The sequence below is a fragment of the Hirundo rustica genome, chromosome 2 (assembly GCF_015227805.2).
Source record: "Hirundo rustica isolate bHirRus1 chromosome 2, bHirRus1.pri.v3, whole genome shotgun sequence".
In the NCBI taxonomy this organism is placed as follows: Eukaryota; Metazoa; Chordata; class Aves; order Passeriformes; family Hirundinidae; genus Hirundo; species Hirundo rustica.
Genome location: NC_053451.1, coordinates 47,631,205 through 47,654,324, shown reverse-complemented (window position 1 = coordinate 47,654,324; position 23,120 = coordinate 47,631,205). Strand labels below are relative to the sequence as shown.

Sequence of the window (23,120 nt, the reverse complement as noted above, 5' to 3'; positions counted from 1 at the left end):
CCGGGCACAGGGGCACGCCAGCACACGGGCACACCGGGACCGGGCACAGGGGCACGACAGCACACGGACACACCGGGACCGGGCACAGGGGCACGCCAGCACACGGGCACACCGGGACCGGGCACAGGGGCACGCCAGCACACGGGCACACCGGGACCGGGCACAGGGGCACGCCAGCACACGGGCACACCGGGACCGGGCACAGGGGCACGACAGCACACGGGCACACCGGGACCGGGCACAGGGGCACGACAGCACACGGGCACACCGGGACCGGGCACGCCCCGCCCGCACCCCGGCACCCACCGCGCATGCTCACGCGGGCGCGCGCGGGGCGGGGGCAAGAGGCGGAGGCGCCCGAGGAGGAAGAGGAAGAGGAGGAGCAGGAGGAAAAAGGAAAGGGGAGAGGCGGGGCGTCCCGCGACTTTCCGGCGGCTCGGGCCGGTCCCTCGGCTGCTTCGGCGGGCCGCGGCCGGCGGTTCGGCTCGGTTCGGCCCGGCCCGGCCCAGCCGGCAGGTAAGGGAGGATCGCAGGGAGCCGCGCGTCACGCACACGGGCACGCCGCAGGCACGCGCAGTGACCTCCGCGACACGTCAGGACACGGTCACACACCCGCGTACTGCCCTTCTGCCCTGTCCACGGGAGGGACACCCGCGGGCAGCAGCTCCCCTCCGTGAGGGCCGCCCAGCACGGGAAGCGCGGCTGCTCCTGCGGTTCGCGGTGTGCCCGGAACTGCCCGCTCCTTAGAGCTCCAAGTCAGCCGGCCTTGCCGACGCAAGGGTGACCGAAGTGCACAACGCGAAACACGCGTATCTGCCGCGTTACGCGATGGGAAACCCTTCCATAAAAAGGGGTTATTTGCTTTCAGACAGCTATGGCTATATTTATTAAATAGCATCAGGGAATGAAGGAGAATACCACCAACACCGTGTGCTTAGCAGAGCAAGAGCAACGTTTCCTTAAAACAAGCTGCTGTTCCATTGCTGAGATACTGATTTATAAATCAGTAGCTCTCAAAGGCAAGCCAGGCTGCTCTGAATTTAATTATATTATTCAGTAATGGAGCAGTGATGCCCAGATTGCAGAGCACTGCATCTGCAGTGCATGTTCCAGAGCTGGTTTATGAAACCATTTAAAAAAATAAGGATGTTGTGGCTTTTGTGTGGCTGCACTGATGATGCACGAAAATACTCGGGTGTTGGCAGTGGGTGTTCAGTCATAGGGCTGTTGTCACAGCCAGACAAAAAGCTGTTCTCACAGGCCTGGGCAGGGACAGAGCCCAGGGTAGGAAGGGACGGTGGCTCTACCAGCTGGTTTTAGGCTGCTGTGGAAATCCTGTTACTTCTGTGCCCTGTGGCTAGCTTGAGTTCTGGATCCAGGTGTAGCACACAGCTGTTATCAGACTGCCCTGTTCATGAACTCATCTGGCTCCTTCGTCAAGCAGTTTGCATGGACGTTGTCCCTACTGCTGAGGTATGAAGTCCATCCCAGGCTCCAGACTGTTCCCTTTTCAGACTAAGTTTATTCACGGGCAAGTAATTTTGCTTGTTCCTGTGCCAACACTGCTTAAAATTATAAATAGCTTTTTATCCTTGCTGATGATTTACACCTTTTCCATGTGTACGTATGCACATGGCTGCATGTTTACACAATGTCATACATGTGTGTGCATATATGTGTATGTATGCCTGTATTTATAGAGCAGAGTCACATTCTCTCCTGGGCAAAAGAGGTCTCATTTTGCCACCTCCTCTGGTAAGACATGTGTTTGGTTTCCTGCATCTTCCTTGGCTTTTCCTGTAATTGCACCCTTTTAAACATAAAATAGGAAAACTGCAGAGAATACTCTCAGTTTGTTCTTTATTTCCAAAGGTTTTTGCAGCTGTTAGAAAATGGACGATTTCTGAAGTCTGAACAAAATACAGATAATGGTCAGCTGCACCAAAATTGCCAGGGAGATTTAATCAATCAGGGAAGAATGGGGAAAAAAAAATCCAGTGGAAGAAATGTGTCAAAGATGAGTTTCAGTAGTCTTCAAGCACGGGTATTTTGAAGCACGTTTGCAAGTTTATAGCTTCATGAGTACCATGTCAAGATAGATGTCTGTAACTATTTAGATTTAAATTTGAAAGTAGGAGAAAGGAACTAGAAGTACTGGATTCTTTAAAGGAGTTCAGGCTCAGATTTTAAGATACTGAAGGTAACATCAACTCATACATTTTGTTTATTTGTCAAATTTTCTCTCTGGGTTAAATGCCTTTGTTACTGTAAAATGACTGTTGGTTGCTCATCCTGTATAGTAGCACCGTGTATCATTTTAAAAGAGCAGTTACAAACACCAGGATTTACTGAACTGGAGTCAAGTCTTTCTCATATAATTAGAAGAATCTGATTGATGGGGTAACTTGTTTTTTTCTTCTTCCTCAGAATGACTGCCTTGTGCACAATTAAACATTTATGTCAAGCAACCAGAAATGAGAACAGATATGCAAAAAGGTTCTTTGGTACTCTTCTGACACAGACTGCACAAAAGTGGCTCTTTTCTCCATTCTGGATAGTAGTACCTGACCCTAGGAAGTCAGCTCTGTTTGGGCTTACTGAAGCATTTTGTACAGATGAAAAATCTCACGCACAACCAAAAAGGAAAGCAGCATTTGGAAGTGTTGGGCGAAGAATTCCCTATCGTATTTTGCACGTAATCAACCAGGATGGGGAGAGCTTAGGAAACATGCACCGAGCAGACGCACTCCGACTTATGGATGAACAAGGCCTGAAACTGGTTCTGCTTCGTGAGAATGTAGAACCTCCAGTTTACAGACTAATGACTGGGCAGCAGATTCACGAAGAACAGCTTAAACGTGCAGAGAAGAAAAAAGCAAGTCCAAAGCCAGGTACGTGCACTGTTAACATTACTACACCAAGGACTTGGAAAAATGCTGCATTAAAAGTGGTTTCAACAGATTAAATCCTCTTACTTGTATTTGTGTAAATCCAAAGCAATGTCACTGCAGTCCACGCTATTAAGGATTTGCAGTGGTGAAAATAAAATTTTGGATTAGTCCAGTCTTCCACAGAGAAGCCTTCTATTGCCCTCACAGGATTTGCTATTTTGGCATCCGCTGACTTTTCAAAAAAATACTTTTATTTCAGTGAATATAACTAGGCTCTGGTTCCATAAGACTCACTGAATTTGTGGTTTTTTACTAAGGCATAGAGTGACAGGCAGTTTTTACAAACTAAGAACCAGATGCACCTGTATAATTACATAGTTTGTCACCAGTGATCGTGAAACACTCTCTTCTCCATTTGCTGCTAGGAAGACTAAGTCTGGAGCCCTTTCTTGTACAGAGTAAGAGAATTTTTTTCAATATTTAACACTTTTCAGGTTTTTGAATTTTTTTTTTAAGACCGCCTGCTCCAGCAGTTTAACAAACTGAGTTTGGCAAAGAGGTTTTAGAAAAGGCATGTAACCTTGTATCCTCTCTTATCCTCGGGGTAACGGAGATAGCTGTGTTTTGGGTAGAGTTCTGATTTTAGAGGAGAGCATTATTGTGGTAGTGAGTAGCTATGTTCAAGAAACGACAGAAATGTTACTCAGATGGTGACTGCTTTAGAGAAACTTCGAGGAAGAGACTGTAGATTGTTCAAATATATTACATCATCATACTTCCAGTTGAATATTGCACTTCACCATTCAATAAAATGGGCTTGAGATGAAGAGCTATCTAAAGTCAAAACTTTTACCTTCAGCTATCCTATGTGCAGAACACAGGAATTTGCACACTAAGTCTTTAATTCCAGATCCAATGCTTACCTGTTTGTTAGACCTACATTGTGGATCGTATGAACAAGACTGCAATTAAAAATACCTTAAGCCTTCTGGCCCTGAAGAGATTTCCCTGTGTGCCTCAAACATGCACTCAGTCTCCCAGTTACGGCAGTGAGTGTATCAAGTAGCCACCCTCTGAGGTGAGAGTGGTGCTTGCTGAGACAATGAGATTTGGGCGCTCTGAGAAAGCAGCATGGGAAGAGGGAGTCAAGCAAAGCACCATAAGGTGATAAAAGAGAGCAACAAGTACAGGTTCGTGAAATGTTAAGCCAACAGTTTCAGTTCTGTTTTAAACAGGGGTGGTTCAGAAGGAGTTATCGTTTTCCTCAGCTATTGCCAAGAACGACTTAGAGACCAAGATTAAACAGATAGCACTGTGGATTGAAAAGAAACACCACGTTAAAGTTACCATCCGGCAAGCAAAGGGTAGCAGTACAGACATGGTAAGTGCACTCCTGAAAGAGGGACCAGTCAATTTCATTTAATAGCTGCAGCTGTATTCACCTTCCCTATGGGGTACTGCTGAGATTTTTCCTAGGTCCTGTGCAAGTAATGGTTGCCTGCCTTAAGCAGCTCCTGTTCAAACACTGGTGCAGAAAAGTAGTCCCAGAGTTCAAATACCCATAGTTCAAGAACCCAGCTGCAGTACTGGCTTGGGCAGCAGAGTCTAAGCAGTTCCTATTCCTTTCCAGCACCACCTTATTAATGGGGCCTGTGAAATTTTCTTATCTATGGCTTTAGCCAGCTCACCCACTGAAAACTTTAAGTGTGGTTGAAAAAAAAATGTATTTTAGCTGGATTATCTCACTAACAGTTCTGGAGCTGCATTTATGCAAGTGTGGCTAAGGTTACTTGTCCATTCCTACATGAAAAACTATTGGAATGGTGTTCCAAGACTAGCAAAGTGAACATCTCTAAAAATGTTAAGAAGCTGATGGCAACTGCCCAGAATAATTGCAGGGCCTCGAGACTTCACTGTCTCACAAAAATGGCTTTTTTATAAATATTCTGTGTAAGACTTTTTTTTTTCCTCTTTGTAATGTCTGTTGTGAATTGGCTGTTCTTGACAATTGTTTCAATTAAATTGCTGGGGAAAATTGTGACAGCACTTGATCCAAAAAGAAAACTTTTTCTACTAAGTTAAATTCACAGGGAAGGGGTAACAGGAAGAACTGACGATGGGAGGGAATAGAACATTTCATGACATAATCCTGATTTACACTGTCCTTAAATTTAAAAGCTTAATTATGAGGTTAGGAATTCGGTGTGTTACCTGAATGCACTGTTACCACTCAGTTCAATAGTACCGGGTCCTGCTGACCTTAGAACAATAGTACCCCTTAAGAACAAAACCTCACATAATAATATATCTGAATCTAGAGGAAGAGGAGGATGGAGAGGAGTCGGATCCAACCCACTCTCATGGACACCCTTGAAGAACAAAACACCATGAATCAGCAGTCCAGCCTAAATGTTAGGAAATGGCTGAATACCCCTCTAGTGACTTGCCTAAACCTGCTTATGAGTAAAGAATAGTGAGGAAAGGACAAGCTGAAGTGCTCAAACTAGCTTGCTTCAGCTAATAGCTAAACTAAGCAGATCATGTTATTACAGAGCAGCTTGAAATATTTCTTTGTATTTGTGCATTCATTTAGTTCCATTTTTGTCCTCCTTTTTAGTTCATGCTTTTTGATCACATTTTGGAGACTGTGTCTGAGAAAGCCACTTATCTTTCCAAGCCAAAAGTTGCTAGAGAAGGAGTGAGTACCTGTGTTTTGAGGCACATGTCTGACAAAGAGTTGAAAGAACACCAGAAGATGCAAATCAAGAAAAACAATACAGTAAAGAAAGATGAAAACAAAGATCTAAAGTCAAATGAGTTGCATCAGTGACTTTGTGAAGTGGTGTAAACAATATATATTTATTTAAAAAATAAAAATATTAACTTTAGCTAAAGTAATTGTTGAGCTTTGCATTGGTCATTCCGTGAAGAACACTGTCTTGGTTAACCTTTGCTACAGAGTCCGAATTTCAACAGCTGGTATTCCATTTTCCACAAGTTTATCTGCTGTCTTGCTTTCCATCACAACCTCATCCTTTCCTGGCTGCTTTGTAGGAGGAATGTAGCCACTGAGGCGAGAGGCTAAGCTCCTCTTGGGACGAGAACGCTTTGCCTGGCAGAAATAGACCCAGAATTAGTAAACGTATCTGTGGAGCAGACTATTGTTGTGGTGGGGAAAAAATAAATCAATGTACAGGCCAGGACTGCATTAGCTAAAGGAGCTTCATAAATGAAGAATCTCACAAATTACCTAGATATTTAATCTGTTTTCCTGCGTGAAGTCACATTCTATAACAGGTAACCTTTACCCTCCTCTGCAGTGACATGGTAGGGGTGAGAAGACTTTTCCAGGAGTGTAACTTACTTACTTTCAAGTTCAGCTTTCTCTTTTCAGGATCATGTACAACCGCATGCCTTGCTAGGCTCTGCTACAGTTACAAAGAGCAGGGGAGGAAAAAAAAGGAGTTAAGTTTGGAATTTCAAATAATGGGATTCAGATAAGAACAGTTAAACACATACCTTCATTGCAAACACTCTTCCACACCCTGGATAATCACAAGAGAATGGTTTTTTCTCTTCATGAAAAGAGAGGATATGGCTTTGAAGGTTAAATAAAGTTGTGTAAGTTCTTCCACATCCTTCTCTGGGGCAGCGGCACACTTCCCTGTCCACAGCATGTGTCTTTTGATGCTGCTTGAGGTAATCCTTCCGTTTAAAAGTTTTGTTACATTCACTGCAGACTATTGGCTCTAAGTGCGAGAAAGAAAGGTGAGTATAAATTAACAATTTCTTACAGAAGTTCAGAATCAAAGCCTAGTGGTCTATTAGAACAATCAACATGAAATGCAAGGAACTTAGAGACTTTGGGAGGATAATGCAGTATGAATTATCCAGATCTGAAATCCCACATAAAACAATTTTTTGTTAAGTGAATCACAAAGTTAGTATACTGAGCAGCATTTTCATCAAAGGTCAAGTTGGACTGACAGCCACTTTACCAATAAAGTTAGTAGACAAGTTTGATGACACAAGTTGATGAAATGAGTACAGCAAGGACTCTTCTTCAAATTAGCAGCTGGTTTCCTATTTGTATCATAAGTTTAAGAAAGCATTTGGAATTTACCTGTATGACTGACTTTATTATGTCTCAGAAGCTCTGTCCAAGTTTTTCCGATATATGAGCAGTTTTCCTTCTTGCATGCATAGCCTGTTAGACAGGACAGATATTTACAATCACAAAGGGTCTGGCAAACAGTCCAGTTTTACAAGGGGGAACTCCACTTCTAGCATCTGAAAATTAAAAACACGTTATTCCTTGTCTCCTCCCATACTGCACAGAACTAGGATAAGAGACAATAAACACAAATTAGAACAAGAGAAAATCCGAACAGTTTGAAGTAAGAAACCTTGTATCACTGACATCAGTTGTCCAGAGAGGCTGTGGAATCCATAGCCCTGGAAACATTCAACACCACTGGATGCAGTCCTCAACGACCTGGTCTAAATGGCCCTGCCTTGAACAGGGAACTGGACCAGACGACCTCCAGAGATCCTTTCTGACCTAAATGATTTTGTGAAACTCTCTCTCCTTGCTTCAGTAAAGCTACTTCCTCCCAGCCATACACTTTCTCTCAAATAGATGAAAATAACTGGTAATATATATTACTTCTATATAAATATTTGTCCTGCATATTAAAAAGAAATACTGACCATACAGTAATATTCCAGAGTCTAAAGAGGTTCTACCATTCTATCAAGCAGGCAGGAACCGCAGGAAGTCAATCCCAGGACTGGAATGCTCAAAAACCTATGCACAATCCTTGCCTTTAAAAAAGGGAATCACAGTCCAAGTCACAGCCTTCTCGGTACTCTTCCTAGTCTGTTGGGTTTGTTTGATTTGGTTTTGGTTCTTTCCTATCACTGGAAAGCTGGTTATCTGTCAGTGAAAGAACGGATAGGAGGGCAGCAGGATTAGCTCAAACCTACACAGCCACATCACAGTGATTTCACTTAAAAGCCTCTCACATAGGTTCATTACTAACTAAAAATACACATGGTTCTGCCAAGGCTCCATAGGAAATTTGTGGCAGAACTGGCAACTGATCCTAAGCTCTGGACATCTAGGCTAATGCCTTAACCATCAGCCCATCTCCAAAAGTTAAATTATTTGCAAGGAAGAACCTCATGAGAAGAAATAACGAGGAATCCGGAGCTCTGCTCGGACTGCCACAAATACACCATAACTAACACTGCAATGCCCCGCAGTAACAGGTGTCCTTGTCTTGTCTGGATCACTAGGCCCAGAACACTTTCAGATCTGTCACACATCTCTACACCCTCTGCACTGGAAACAGTCCTTTTTCCTCTACTGAAACATAATTTAAAAATAAAAAATAGTTTTACCTTCATGTATTTTCTCATGCCGCTTTAGTCGACTTGGAGTAGAGAAACACTTTCCACATCCTTCTTTATTACATCTAGGTACAAAATAGCAGTGGTTTCATTTCTTTCATCACATCTACCTATTTTTTGTTTAGTCAAGAACAATTAAAATGAACAAAATAATCCAAGTTTCCCTTTGCCTACAGATTTGTGTGTGTCCCCCCACCTTGTAAATTTCGTAATAGTTTTTTAATAGATTTGGATGGCTTTGAGAGTTAGAACTATAGTATGAATTCCAAATATACAGCAAGTTGAGCTTTAGCTGAAGAGTCAAGCCTTGTATCATCCCTACCCAGCAGGCTCTTCAAACATAAAAGAAGGACAGAAAGTGGAAAGTTTAGGTAGCTTGTGCAGAATCAGCAGAGCACTGACATTTCTGTCATCCACCCACAGCAATGCATTTCACTTAAGTGGAATGAACACTCATGTTAAGTGTGACCCACCTGTAAGAAATACAAGACTGAACTTTGCTTTTAGCAAATCTATAGTGATGTGTTATCCAAATGGAGTTGCAATGCACAGCTTCCAAGATTACTGTCTAAGTCTCTCCCCTTTTTTCAGATACTACTCACGTTAATGTTAGCCAAGTTGCTGCTTCTTACTGGGAAGTAAAGGTAGCTGCATTTTTCATTAATATGCAAGCTTTTATTTATGCCTGCATTTCAAACTGTGAACTAAAAACTGGGGGGTGGGTGTTGTGTTATTTTTTTCATGAAACTGCTGGAATGCTGAAGTTAACAGAGCACCAAGACTGTTGCTCAAAACAGATCACTGAGCAAACGACTAGTACAAGAATATACTTGTAGCCCTGACTACACACTGCTTTTTTTTTTTTTTTTTTTTTTTTTTTTTTTAACTGCCACATCAGTGAAAAGGCACCTGTTTTCATCTACAGTGTTTAAGTCTTAAAGTTCAGTATTGAAATTATCCACGTACTTGAAGGGAGGTTCATTGGTGTGGTGACACTGATGAACTTTAAGTTGTTGATGCTTCTTGAAAGACTTGTTACAGCCTTCAAAGTCACACTATTGAGGAAATTAAGTTATCATTAGAGGCCAAATAATGACAGTTCAGTCCACGTGTTTGCTGAAATCCCAGTGATGGTATTTGAACTTACACAAGTACCACATAATAACAAGTTGAAGTACTTCAGCAGATGCACAAGAAGGAACTTGTTTAGCCTCCACTGTACAGTACAAAGGTGATTACTCACCACATACTGCTTTTGCTGATTTTGATGCTTGCGCTCAACATGCTTCTTCATGTTTGATTTTGTTCCAAATTTCTCATTGCAACCATCAGCTGTGCACCTGCAAATGAACTGCATTTTTTATTACTGTTGTCAGTGACTTGTTGCCTAGGCAGATACAGAAATCACTGAAGAACAACACACAGAAGAATTACTGAAACTCACAACTCAAATACAGAAGCTTGCTTTGAAGACACTAAAAGCCAAAGGCTAAGTTAGCTTTTTAATGATGTATTCCTGGCGGAGATCTGCCAATTCCTTTAAGCACATTAAAGTTATAGATCACTGCCAGAACAGGGGGTTTGATCCCACCCTGTGCGCACACTGTTACGGCAGTGCCCATGACACCAAAGGCATACAAGCCCTGTACCACCGTCCTGTCTTAACTTCCTTTCCTGAAGAACAACCCCACTTCAGCTTAAGAAGTAAAATCTTGGGCCTTACTCGAACGGCTTTTCCCCGGTGTGCGTGAGGAGGTGTCGGGCGCGGTGGAAGTCCCTCGTGAACCCTTTGCCGCAGCCTTCATAATCGCAAACATACGGCCTCTGAAAGAGAGGAGCTGTTCCAGGGGCAAACCCACCCCCTCGGGGGCTCGGCCGCCCCGGGCAGGCCGTCGTCAGCGGGATGCCCCGGCCCTACGCGGCCCCGGCCGCAACCCGCAGCCCCCGCCGTGTTCGGGCGCCCCCGAGGAGGTGAAGCGGCCGGCGCGCGTCCCCGCGGGGTCCCGGCGCGGCGCCCACGCCTCGGTCACACCGAGCCCCCTCCCAGCCGGCGCGGCTCACCTCGCCCGTGTGCCGGCAGAGGTGGGCAGACAGCCGCCAGGCCTTGTTGAAGGTGGCGTCGCAGCCGGGGAAGGAGCAGATGTATGGGCGGACGGGGACAACGCCGACAACGCTGCCGCCGCCGCTGCCGCCGCCGACCCCCTGCGCGCCCGCCATGCCGGAGGGCACGTGACCGAGCGCGCGGGCGGGGCGGCGGCGGGCGCGTGCTCGGGGCGGCGGGCGGGGCCTGGGGCGCTGAGGGGCTGTGGGGGCGCTGCGCGGCGCGCGGCCTCGTCCCGAGCGACAGGCGCGGGGCCCTTCCTGTCGCTGCGTGTCGGGAGCCCCCACACAGAATCGCAGAACATCCCGAGTTGGAAGGGACACACAAGCATCATCGAGTCCAGCTCCTATCCCTGCACAGCACCATCCCCAAGAGTCACACCGTGGCCTGAGAGCATTATCCAAACAGTTCTTGAGCTCTGTCAGGCTGGTGCTGTGACAGCTTCCCTGGGGAGCCTGTTCCAGTGCCCAGCCAGCCTCTGGGAGAAGAACCTTTTCCTAATACCCAACCTAAACCTCCCCTGACCCGGGTTCAGGCCACTTCCTTGGGCCCTGTCCCAGGCACCACAGAGAAGAGATCAGTGCCTGCCGCTCCTCTTCCCCTCAGGAGGAAGCTGTAGCTGCAATGAGATCTCTCCTCAGTCTCCTGCAGGTCGAACAGACTAATTGCTGAACAGCAGCTCCTCATATGGCTTCACCTCCACCCTTCACCATCCTTGTTGCCCTCCTTTGGATGCTCTCTAACAGCTTAATGTCCTTCTTGTATTGTGGCACCCAGAACTGCCCCCAGCACTGGAGGTGTGGCTGCCCCAGCTCAGAGCAGAGCAGGACAATCCCCTCCCTTGCCTGGCTGGCCATGCTGTGCCTGATGCCCCCCAGGACACCGGTGGCCCTCCTGGCTGCCAGGGCACTGCTGGCTAATGTTCAACTTGCCATCGACCAGGACCCCCTGGTCCTGTTCCATGGCACTGCTTTCCAGCTTCTCATTCCCCAGACTGTATGAACACCCAGGGTTGCCCTGTCCCATGTGCAGAATCCAGCCCATAGCAGAGGAGATCCGGTCATGCAGAGATCAACACATCTAATTCTAATGTGTCCCTTGCCACACCCGTCTGAGGTTTTAAGGACATAGTGGCTCTTCTGTCTCCCTGAGAAGTATTTCATGGCTTTTGCAGATACCAGGTCGTGTCCTGGGACAAAGGCTCTCTGAGCAGGTTTGGTTTGGCTCCCTGCCTTGGCCAAGGATCAGTCTGTATTATGCTGGTCAGCCCCTGGTCCAGACCAGGGGAATCTCATGGACTCTGATACCAGCCTCTGCTGGATGCTGCTTAGCACCTGCCCCAAAATTTGTGTGTTTTCAGCCTGGATTGTTTGAGATCCTATGGCACATGGCTGGTCACCCCAGCCTGTGGTCCTGCTGTGTCCCCAGGCCACCTGAGGGCATAACTAGAGGAAGAGGACAGGAGGCTTAGCTGAGCTGAGGGTCTGTGATACCTTGCCCAGAACCTTCCTGGTAGTGACTTGGAGCTGAAGGAGCTGGGGGTCATTAGTCTGGGGAAAAGAAGGCTCAGAGGGGACCATATAGCTCTCCACAACTGACTGAAAGAAGGTTGTAGCCAGGTAGGGGCAGGTCTCTCTCCCAGGCATCGAGTGATCGGACCAGAGGAAATGGCCTCAAATTGTGCCATGGGAGGTTAGATTGTATATTTGGAAAAAAAATCTTCAGGAAAGGGTTATAAGGCATTGGAATAGGTTGCCCAGGAAAGTGGTTGAGTCACCATCCCTCAAAGTATTTAAAAGGTGTGCAGATCTTGCACTTGGGGACATGGTGTGGAGGTGGACTTGGCAATGCTGGATTACTGGTTGGACTTGATGATTTTAGAGGTCTTTTCCAATCTAAATGATTCTATGAACACATCATCTGGTCTGTTTTGCTCTATTCGAGTTGTCACACAAGCTTTATTTTAGGTGACATCCTCCATCTGCTGCAATTCTCCCCACAGAGTGAGTGTGAGGAACAGGGTAAAAAAGCTGGAATATGATTGTGGCAAGGGAACCATCCTGTGGAGAAAAAGTTCCCAAACATTTTTCCTTGTTTGTGTCCTCAGGGCTGTAAAGCCTGAGCAGATGGCGGTGCTTGGAGTGGGCTGGGGAACTGGAGGAAGAAAGATAGGGGGAATAAAGGTCAGGAACCCAATGTATGGGGACCGGAGAAGGGAAGGGGTGCATGAAGTGAGGTGCCAGGTGTGCCAAAGGGTGGGGAACCTAATTGAGGGGAGGGAAGATGCTGGGCAGAGCAAGGAGTTCATGCCGGCCAGGAACAGATCCCCATGGCCCCGGGGATGTCTCTTATCTCACTCATCTGTAGCAGGATTAAGGGGAAGGCTGAGTCAGCCGAACTATCACAAAGCCATGGCGAGCAATCAGCTTCTTTTCAGCGGGGTAGTCAGTCTGAAAAAAAATTCAGCTTCTAACAAATACTAACCAAATGCATAAAAGAAAATGTTGCTGTGATTTTGGTTGTTTGGGTGGGGTTTTTTGTGGTTTTTTTGTTGTTGTTTTGGGTTTGTTTGTTTGTTTGTTTGTTTTTTGTTGTTGTTTTTTGTTTTGTTTTGTTTTGTTTTTTACAAAAAAAAACAGGCCAGAAATTTTAAAAAGAGGTTATAAATGTTCCTTTTTTGAGAACATTTTTTTTCTTTCCTGTGAAAACATGATATTGCCTCAGGCCACTCTAAAACAGGTGAGGAAATAGCATGCAAGGCAGAAAACTTTGGAAATGTTGCTACTGGCTATACAGAGAACAAATATTCTTCACATTGGGTTTTGTGCTGTTCAATGCCAGTTTGAGGTTCCAGCAGAGTCCTCTGGGAATTTTAATCCAGTTTTGGAAATATATAAATAGTGGGCGACTCAAGGTCAGAGAGATTCTCGTTGTGTTGTATTTTTGATGTCTTCTGACTTGACTATGAGAGCGAGGATTTTGAAGAGTCCTCTAGGACAGCTAGAAAGAGAGTGGGTTGCCTTTCAGATTCGATGTTATAATTTTCCACTGTAGGAGGTGAAAGGTAAACCCACTAAGAGGTAGACAATTGCAATGGAGAAAAATTAAATCTGAAGATAAACATTTCCAGAGCAAGGTCTACACTGCATCTGATGAATTTTAATAATCAAGAAAAAAACAGCACAGAACTCCTTCACACACATGTAAAACCCCCACAGAGTAAATCCCTCAGACTCTGATTGAAACTATTTCTTTAAGCTACCAGGTTCTACTCAGAATTAAGTATCAATCCAGGAAAGACTTCACATGGTGCTGTGAATACTGAAGAACTGCTGAGTGAATGGGCCACATATCATTTTGTACCAAAGGCCGTTTCATTTTCCCATCCCACCAGTCTGCTATAAGTAGTGGTATTTACCTCATCTCCAAGGTAAGTTGCTTCTCTTTGTGCAGCACAGTTGAAGTCAATAGATCTTATGCTTATGAACATTACACAGAAATTATTTGAATGTCCATTAAAATGAAGATAAATATGTTTAAATTAGTAGCTCTGTGATTGCAGAAATTATTCCCCTGCATGAGAAACTTTGGAAACTGAAAGATTACTTTTTTCTCTAGATTTGGTGCAAGCTGAATATGTTTTGCTTGAGGCACCATATCTAGAGGTCTCTTGGCATGGTCCAGTGGCACTGGGATGCAGAGACTGTGACTTAAGAATGACCGTAACTACTGTTTAAGTGTTCTGAGCTGGTCCCAACAAGTTTTGTGACCCTGACTGCATTGGTGGTTCAACAATCCTGCAACAAGACCAAACACATGTCTGAAAAATGAAAGGCCTTTCTACTTTCCAGAGAGTAAGGGGGAAAATTGTGATGAAGTTGTCAAGAGTTGTAAGGAAACTTCCTGCAGTTTTTGGAGAGGTCCCTCAGCTATGCATGGTGAACTATCACATGTAAGGTAGGACAGAAGTAAAACGTAGCAAAGAAGTAATTTTAGCTTTTTTTTTTAATAGAGGTGTATCTACAAATGTGGATGAAAAGAGCAGGGCTTGGGAGAAGGGTCCTGGTGGGTGGTTGCACTAAGAGGGATCAGCCCAGGAGTACTTCCCGTGTCCGCTGTATGACTGCTCTAATCTCTTCTGCTAATTTTCCCTGCTCCAGTCTACTTGCAAAGTTGTATGGATCCCAGCTCTTTTCCTCCTCATGACAATCACTTTATTCTTTCCTTCATCAAGTGTGGGCTCACTCTACCTTTTTTTCTAAATCACAAGCCTGCTGGACAGCTAAGGGAGCCTAGGATGAAGTGCATGTGAATTATGCAGCCTGGATGCCAGAGGTGAACTGCAGTCAGGATAATGTTTTCTTCATCTCTCTGTTTACTGAATTATGTCTGGTTTGTAATGCTGCCAGTGTCCTCAGAAGCCCTTTCTAGGGATTTCTGGGAACCACAGAAACATGTTAGGAAGAGGATGGAGTTAATCAGTTGGGTTTTCCTGCTGCTATATTCAGCCAAGCAAGCCGCCTCTGACAGATGTTTCTGCTTTTAGGCCACAAGGAATGTTATTGACTGGCTTTCCCTGTGTTCAAGAAGCATGTAAAGCTATCAGAGACTTGTTTTCCATAAGAGCATTTTCTTGTCAGGTGATGTTTTTCTATCTCGGGCACAGTGGATTTTAATGAATTTCTCAGTAGACTGATTCCCTGAAGAGAAGAAACAGAGGAAAACTGCATTAGTTGATTTTTCCTCCTGTCTGTGGGAAGCATGGGATGTAAATGATGATGAAGTTGCACAGCAGAGCTGTGGGGAGAAACACACAGAGCCCTCTGCTGCCCATCAACCGTCTCATCGGCTATCTTGACCCACTTGGTTTGAATAAAATTTTCTGTATGTCATACAAGGCAAATTAAAGCCAAATTCCAGGTGTTCTTTGCACAGTTTGGGGCCAGTCAGTTCATATTGCTACTTCGGTCCTGGATCTCTGCCAATCTCCCATGACTTGCATGAAAAGAAGGAAAAAACCTGACTCTCTAATCTGGTTCCCCATGAGCTCTTTCTGGGTGGGATGGGGGAAAAGAGGACTTGGACACAACCCCTTCATGGGCTGAGAGATAATGGAGGGTCCTTCTTCTGAAAAACACCTCTTTTCACCCCATTCCTGCATTTGCCCCAGGGGATTTGCTTACCCAAATGTTCAGCTCACCTAGCCATTGGACAGGATCAGACAAGACCAGGTTAAAACAAAATGGCCCCAGTTCTTCTTTTCACCATGGCAGTCCACTGAAGTGGGTAGAGATAAGCCTCAGTTCCCCAGCTCAACTCTGGGAAGGAGCGCCTGCTGGAAGGACATTGTGCCAAGCAGTAGGACAGAAGGCAACGGGCAGAAACTGATGCACAGGAGGTTCAGATGAACACGAGGAAGAACTTCTTTACTGTGCAGTGACTGCACACCGGAACAGAATGCCCAGAGAGGTTGTGAAGTCTCCTTCATTGAAGATATTCTAGAAGAGTCTGGATACAATCCTGTGCATGTGCTCTGGGACGGCCCTGCTTGAGCAGAGAGTTTGGTCCTGATGACCCCCCGTGGTCCCTTCCAGCCTGACCCAATCTGTGATTCTGTGATGGATGGGGTTATACTGACTCACAGCACAGGCAGTTTTCAGAGGGGACATAACAGCCAGCATTAGGTCTGCTCTGCAAACAGTGCCTTCCCTAATAAGCCACAACTATTTGTGCTTGCAGCACTGGCCTCGCGAGGCATCACATGATGTGGGTCAATAAGGGCCGCAGTTATCCGTCTGACCAGAAGTGCAGGTGCAAAATTATGCCTGCAGCTATCTAAGGCCATAAAAGCAAGGCATCCTCTGAAGCTGCCAGTCAGTGGCTCAGCAAGCCCTTCCTCTCCCAGCCAAGCCCCATGGGATGCTTCTCTGGCACGAGGTCTGTTCACTCAGATGAAGGAGAAACACAGTCTTACCCCTCCTTTCCTGGCAGCAGTGGCTAGGAGGGTTGGTTGTTTTAGTGGACCGTAACTGTTATAATTGCTGCTTCATCAGACAGAATTATTAGTCTGCCAGTAATGTGTTAGACAGTGACACTTGTCTCAAATGCCTGTTAATTATCTAAATAAGCAAATTTGCTTCCTTTCCCACCATGGTCACTCGTGTCTTGTGTCATCTGTGCAGCAGAAGCTGTGATCCTTCTAATACCCCTGCAAACCGTTGTTATTACAAGGGTTGAGTCCTCAAAGCACAGAGGCTGCTGATATGAGGGGGAGATGCTGGACTAGTTCCTCAGGGCCTGATCCAAATCCTTCCAAAATCAGTAGAAAAATGCTCCCAGTCTTTCATGGTAACTCTTTCCAGGCAAGAATTTTGCTTCAAACATCACTTGAATACTCTTGAGAGATCTGTCAGCTGATAAAATACTCAGCCTTGATAGAATACAGCCAGTAAAAGCCCTGAATATATTGGGGTGGGGTTTTTTTCAACATATTAGTATTTTTCCTGGGGAAAGCAACAATCTGGTCTGCGTGCTTGTCCAGAGTCAGACCTGCAGTAGCTTTTCAGTTACTTGGAGACAACCAAAACGTGAAAATGTGGCTGTCAGTGTAAGGGTTTGGGGCGGCAGCTGTCCACAGGACTTTAATGCATGTCCTCTGCCTACCACACGGAGTTTAGTGTCCCCTCATTTAAATACCAACACTCTGCTCCAACAGGCAGAGCTGCCTGCCTTCACCACCTTACAGAAGCCAAAATCCCAGAAGAGCATCGTACCACTGTCATGGGTCAAATAATGGGATGGCTTCCATGCAACACTCTGTCCCCCACTGCCTCCATGGCCCCAGACCTTCCTCCAGGCTGCTGTGTGTGGGCTGTGGCAGTGAGCTCCCTGGCCCTGAACATGAGCATCTTCAGAAGGTAAATTTGTGCCTTGAAACCGCAGCCCCCAGAAAGATACAGCCCAAAAGCAGGTCCCAGGGGCTGAGTGTGGGGCAGGATGGCAGTTGCTGATATGGGGGCAGCAACCCTTGGGCAGGGGCCAGGTGACCCCAGGTGTGGCTGGTGGTGCACAAGGAACCTGGAGAGCCTCATCCTACCAGTTTGTCATCTCAGGACTGTGCTGAGAGACAGCTCTTTTTTGTCTCCCACCTAAAAAGGATTGAAGAAGAGAAGTTCCTGTCCCTCCATCAGCCTGCACCTGAGTTAAATGCCCAGCAGCTTCTTAAATTCCTCCCTTTTGGTTTAAATCTGCACAGCATAACTGCTGGAGGAGTCTGAGATGAGGAAATCACAGAACTTCTCCACAAGGGTACCGTTTCATATAAATCTCAAAGCATGAGTTTTCTTGCAACAGTATTCATTTTACTCAGGAAATTGCCATGGATATAATAACCACCATCAATGTCCAGGTGAATTTTTCCTCCTCCCAGAGATTCTCCTTCCCAGATGTGGCTGATGACCCTGCAAGTGCACGGCGCACAGGCTGCAGATCTGAGGCTGTAGAAAGAAAACCGTGTGCGTTTAGTGAAAGGAGATAGAGCCATCTAGTGACAAAAGAAACTTGCTTTCTTCATTCCGTTCATTCCGTTCATTCCGTTCTTCCTTTCACAAGCTCCCGAAAACCTGTTCTGGTCACCAGGACTGCCACGGGCACCTCTCCCAGGGATGTACATGGCTGGGCCTCATGAGGTTGACATCGCTGGAGCTTTGTATGGTGCCCAGCAAAGCTTTTACAAGCAGCACCAAGCAGAAAGGCTGTTTGGATCTCTGACAAGGTTTGGGAAAAGCCCTTGGTGCCTCACAGGCAGCACAGAGGGCCAGGCTCAGGCAGAGCTTGACCTGGGATAGACAGGGGGAAATGGGGCTCTTGTGTATGGTTTTCCCAAGATTTTTTTTTTTTTTTTTTTTTTTTTTTTTTTTTTTTTTTTTTTTTTTTTTTTTTTTTTTTTAATTCTGTAGGCAAGCAAGTGAAAATTCAGGGCAGGGAAGATGTTTTTTAGGAAAAACAAAACAAACAAAAAGTACTTTGTTTCAAAATATGCATGAATTTTATTTCTTAAAAATGATTAGAAATTCTAGAAATTGTAGAAACTGTGTCCTTTTAAAGTAAGAAAGTTCTTGTGCATGGCATTCCCTCTGACTGAAACAAGTCTTCCATAATATCATTAACATACTGAAAACATTTGTTTCTTGCCAAAGGAAGCATTTTTTTTTCTTCTTCCTTCTACTTCTCGCTTTGTCTAGCGCATTCCTCCTTTCCTCTGAAGAATTCACACAACTCATCTTGTTATCACTTTAGCTAATTACATTACTGCACTTCCCAGCAAATTAAGATCCAAAGCCTGCCAGTTTACAGTAAACTCCACAAAGAAAGGGATAATGAAGTTACTTTGCAGGTTTTTTTCCTTGGGTAATTTCCATACACTTAATTTATAAAGTGGGAGATAAGGTAGCTGTCATAGGTTTTATGTTACCCTTCCCAAGCATAGTCCAGGTCTCCCAGCACTTCTGGGAAAGAATAGATTCTCCTGCTGAAGACCCAGAGGTGAGGCCATTTTTCCCATGGTAGAGAGAGAGAGACCAGATGTGTTTGGCTGAAAGCAGAGCCAAAACAGGGATCATTTGTGTGCCTTAGGCTTGTATCCATGCTGCTCAGGAATGGGCCCCTGAGCAAAGTGGTTTTGTTCAACCACAAAGCCCTTAAGCCCAGGTCTTCTACTTGCACCATGAGATTTCCCCATGAAAAAAATACAGGGTTGTCACCTTGTGCTGGGAGCAGAAACCACTTCCAAGCACCTGAAATGGATGAGGAATGCACAGTAGCCCATCGGAGTGGTGCGTTCATAGCATGAGGATGGAGATACCTGTGGGAGTGTGGCATGGCACTGCCTGAAGATGTGGGGCTGGGACCACCACACCAGGACTGCACTGAACCAGCAGCAGGCTAGCTCAGGGGAAGCAGGGACAGACTAAGCTGCACCAAGCTCTGCTGGGAGGGGAAAGGACTTGAACTCCGTTTTGTGGGGAACTTCCAACTGCAAAATTTGATTAGGAATGGAAAGAAACCCAACACTGAACCACAAAACACCCCAAAGCAATCTGTTGAAATCAGCCTATTTGTTTGGATTATCCTCTGATTTCTGCTTTTTTTTGGATAATAAAGGCCAAGATTTTGCTTTTGTTGTTCCCACAGAAAGGTTTCTTTCTATCAGATAATAGGTTTTGGACATTTTCTACCTAGTGGTTTGTTCATACCTACAGAAACTCAGCATTAACATTCTGGTTATTTCACACATCCCTAATTAAGCTAAGGTGACATGAGTTGATGTAATAAGATACCAAGTGAAGGGCATGGAAGAAGAACAAGGACAATGCAGTCATCAAAGAACGAAAAATGCTTTTGTGTAGGCTTACAATTTAAACCAAAAATTCCCTACAATTACTACCTGATTGTGGTTGATCTCTATCACACTTTGCTTTGATTGCTTTGTTATGTGTTCCTCTTCCCAGATCCTCTGAGCTCCCTTTGGCCATTTGTGGGTGAAAAATCCACCCACATTTTGTGCTTATTCATAAATCTGCATACTGAAATCTGGGGCAAGAGGCTGTGCTACATGTTCATCCAGCCCATGGCATCCCCTAGTAGGGATTCCAGCCCTTCTGGGCTGTTACAAACACAGAACAAGTGCCTCAACAGTGCGTGGTTCTCCCTCACCCTCTCATCTGAAGGTGTTACTCTGGTCATGGTTAATCAATTGTGAGCCTGGGAGTGACAAGTCAGTTCAGTCAAGTCACTTTAATCACTTTAGAGCCAGGTCCAAAGACTGTAGCTGTCCCACAGTGCTGGCTGTGACACTTAGTCAGGGTCAACATTAAATTCAAAGGCCTAATTCTGAATGTATTTAAACAGAAATCTCTCTGTGAAGATGTAGTCCACCAGATCCCCTAGCTGCTGGAAGCTGGGCAAATACGCACTGTGCTTTCTGGAAAGGACTCAGAACAGTTTTCTGTTGAAAAGTCTCCATATCTCCATCACAGTAAACAGAAGAATACAAAGCTCTTCTTCACTCTGCGTCAAGCAGGAAAAACCAAATACTTTTCACTATTATTTCATTACTTTTAGTAGGTCTGTGACTACGACCAACTCGGATTATAAGTCACCAACCAGATTTACTCATCAGCCTCTCTGGCTCTCTACTTTGGCCTCCATTTTTCCTGCCTGCGTAAAAGTAATTGCTATGCTCCATGGCAAGCAGCTGCCCCGCCTCTGATGAGTGTCATACAAATATCATCTGCCTCAGGGGAAGCTGCCTTTCCCTGCTGTAGCAGATTTTGGGGAGTAGAGGGATGGGTCCTTCAGCTTATGCTCCTGGGAGAAGTCTTCTTACCTCATTAAGAGAACTAGCTCTCTTTACAGATTTTAATTGTAATTAGCACAACTGTACCACATTGTTTTTCTCTTACATCTCTCCTGTTGTCCATGCTGCCCCTCAGACCTGCCTACTGTTTTCCCTTGTGCCATCCCTGAAAGTCTTCAAGGCCAAGTTGGATGGGACTTTGGATGACCTGATCTAGTGGATTGGCGGGGGTTGGGACTGATGGTTTTTAAGGTCTCTTCCAACCCAGGCCATTCTAAGGTTCTTTGTTTCGGTGATCCAAAACCACACACAGCGGTGCTACTTGGGTGTCCGTCAGATCAATGCTCTCTGCAGCTCCAGTGTCAAGTGACAAACACCTGCTGAGCCATGTGCTGCCCAGAAAGGGTGGGGAGGGATGGCGTCAGGACAGGGAGAGCTGCAATCAGCTTGGGTATGGTTTGCAGGCAGCAGGACAGATTGCATCAGTTAGCTAATGATAAGCAAGGGGGTCAGCTGAATCACTGAGCATTCACTCAGAGGCACGTTTACAGATTTGCCGTACTCAGAAGGTGCCGTGTCGTGTACATGTGTGCGGTGATGCGCTGTGGTGTTTGTAGTTGCTCTTGTAAAAGTGTCCATTGGTTGAATTTGCTTGTTTTCTGTTCTTTGGTCCATTGGTTTGCCACCAGCTTGCAGCTCTACCTCCCATATGAAACAGTCCTGCTAAGTAGATGCCCTGTCCCTTATGAGAGGGATGAAATAGCAAGGTTTTGGAGCCCAGCACAGACTCCCCTTTTCAAAAATTTTCTTAGCAGAATTGTCTGTTTTCATGGCAGAAAATTATGATTAATTAGTTCCTAGGATCTGAGTTGATGACCATGCCACTGAGACCATCAAAGCCATACCAGTACAAGTCAGTTTAAGCAGAAGAGTCTCTACAGGTTCTAACAGTGGGCTCTACACTTATACCCTATCCTGCACGCAACTTCTGAAGAATGTAGGTGATTTCACTGAGGTTTTATGACGACAACAACAAGGGAAAAAACCTTGGGAACTAACATTGTTCAGCAAGACACAGCCTGCAGCATGTTTTTTATGGCCAAGAAATCTCAGCATTCCTGGCTTCATTTCCTCAGTGCTCACAGCATTCCCCCTTTATGGCAGGGCTGTGCCCCACCCCAACATGCAAGGCAACATCCTGGGCTCAGTCAAATCACTGGGACAGCAGAGAGCTGGGATTCAAAAGCCTACAGGAGTTAAAACAAGGCTAATCTGGGCAAGGTAACAACTGAGAGCTTGCTCTTACAGCCAGCATCGTCCAGGCACAAACCCTCTGCATAGGCAGGGCACCAGTGGCTTTGAGTAGCTGGTGGGAAGGGCTCCATCAGTGTGGGGCTGGGACCATGGTCTAACACAGAGAGAAACCATGGTCTTGATGGCTTTCAGTGCTTCAGCTGCTGTGCTCCAGACCAGCTTGGCTACCTCTGCCCAGTGCTGCCGTGTGTGGTACCCTCTTTGGAGCTATTGCAAAGGCACAACCAGCAGATGCATGAAAAGCTGCTGTCACTGATATCCCTAGTGTCAGGTTTCCTGGGCTGGTGGCCAGGGCTTTTCCCTATCAGTAGGTACTTTATAACGTAGCACTTCTGCTCACATCAAAAAGAAGGAAATAGAGAAATATGTTCTCAAATAAAGGGATTTGTTCCTAAAAAGTCAATAAGGCTGGTAGAGGACCTAATGGGATGATCTGGCCTGCAAAGCATGTGATGAGAAGAACAGCTGGTCATGAAAATACAGCATCTTGGAGGATGAAGTAAGACCCTGCAGTTCTGGAAATCATGCAGGATCCTTGGAAACCAGAAACACACGTCAGAGCTTATTTTCTCCCAAGACAGTTGAACATTAACAAAGCCCACATTAAGAAGCACTGTGTTGCTGGCAGGAGGAGTCTGATGCTTTCTGCAGTGTGCCTCCTTCCCCTTCTGTCCAAGCTCCACTGTTGTCTCACTTCAGCTTCATGGGGTAAGGGGACTCTTGCCTTCACTACTGTCATGGTTAGGCAAATCTCAGAGGATGCCCACTTATCCATGTCAGAGGAAATCTGGATGGTGCATACCTGAAATCTCCTGAGAGATGAGATTGCTGTGGCTGAGCTTGCCTTCCCCTGAGCAGGGATTTCTGTGAGTCATAGCATTTTTTTTTACTCCAGTCTTTACTGAACTTGGCTGTTCCCCAGTCATCTTCACCCAGATTTTTCTAGCAAGTGAGGTTTGGTTTTTGCAGACATGCTGTCTATCCCATGAGGTTTTTACCTTGCTCATTCATGGGCAAAGAAAGTACCATTTGTTGTATGAGCATA

At 45.6% G+C, this 23,120-nt stretch overlaps 2 protein-coding genes across 2 annotated transcripts; one reads left to right on the top strand and one right to left on the bottom strand.

The window, feature by feature from the left end:
* The first annotated feature begins 382 nt into the window (after positions 1–382).
* Positions 383–5,785, top strand: MTIF3 (mitochondrial translational initiation factor 3). The gene is made up of 4 exons (XM_040056466.1): positions 383–516; positions 2,428–2,891; positions 4,127–4,272; positions 5,509–5,785. The coding sequence occupies exons 2-4, from the start codon at positions 2,429–2,431 to the stop codon at positions 5,719–5,721; spliced, it is 822 nt and encodes a 273-aa protein (XP_039912400.1). The 5' UTR covers positions 383–516; position 2,428; the 3' UTR covers positions 5,722–5,785.
* GTF3A (general transcription factor IIIA) lies at positions 5,746–10,520 on the bottom strand. The gene is made up of 9 exons (XM_040055249.2): positions 10,365–10,520; positions 10,027–10,127; positions 9,547–9,643; positions 9,270–9,358; positions 8,295–8,368; positions 7,015–7,098; positions 6,411–6,640; positions 6,260–6,319; positions 5,746–6,003 (listed from the first exon to the last, which is right to left on the bottom strand). The coding sequence occupies exons 1-9, from the start codon at positions 10,518–10,520 to the stop codon at positions 5,845–5,847; spliced, it is 1,050 nt and encodes a 349-aa protein (XP_039911183.1). The 3' UTR covers positions 5,746–5,844.
* Positions 10,521–23,120: the final 12,600 nt, after the last annotated feature.

Excerpts from the sequence above, each read along its gene's own strand:
- MTIF3 (XM_040056466.1), top strand. The coding sequence starts at position 2,429 with ATGACTGCCTTGTGCACAATTAAACATTTATGTCAAGCAACCAGAAAT. Across the intron at positions 2,892-4,126 it reads AAAAGCAAGTCCAAAGCCAG|GGGTGGTTCAGAAGGAGTTA; the intron begins GTACGTGCACTG and ends TGTTTTAAACAG. Across the intron at positions 4,273-5,508 it reads AGGGTAGCAGTACAGACATG|TTCATGCTTTTTGATCACAT; the intron begins GTAAGTGCACTC and ends CCTCCTTTTTAG.
- GTF3A (XM_040055249.2), bottom strand. The coding sequence starts at position 10,520 with ATGGCGGGCGCGCAGGGGGTCGGCGGCGGCAGCGGCGGCGGCAGCGTT. Across the intron at positions 6,320-6,410 it reads GAAGAGTGTTTGCAATGAAG|CAGAGCCTAGCAAGGCATGC; the intron begins GTATGTGTTTAA and ends TTGTAACTGTAG. Across the intron at positions 6,004-6,259 it reads AGAGAAAGCTGAACTTGAAA|GCAAAGCGTTCTCGTCCCAA; the intron begins GTAAGTAAGTTA and ends TATTTCTGCCAG.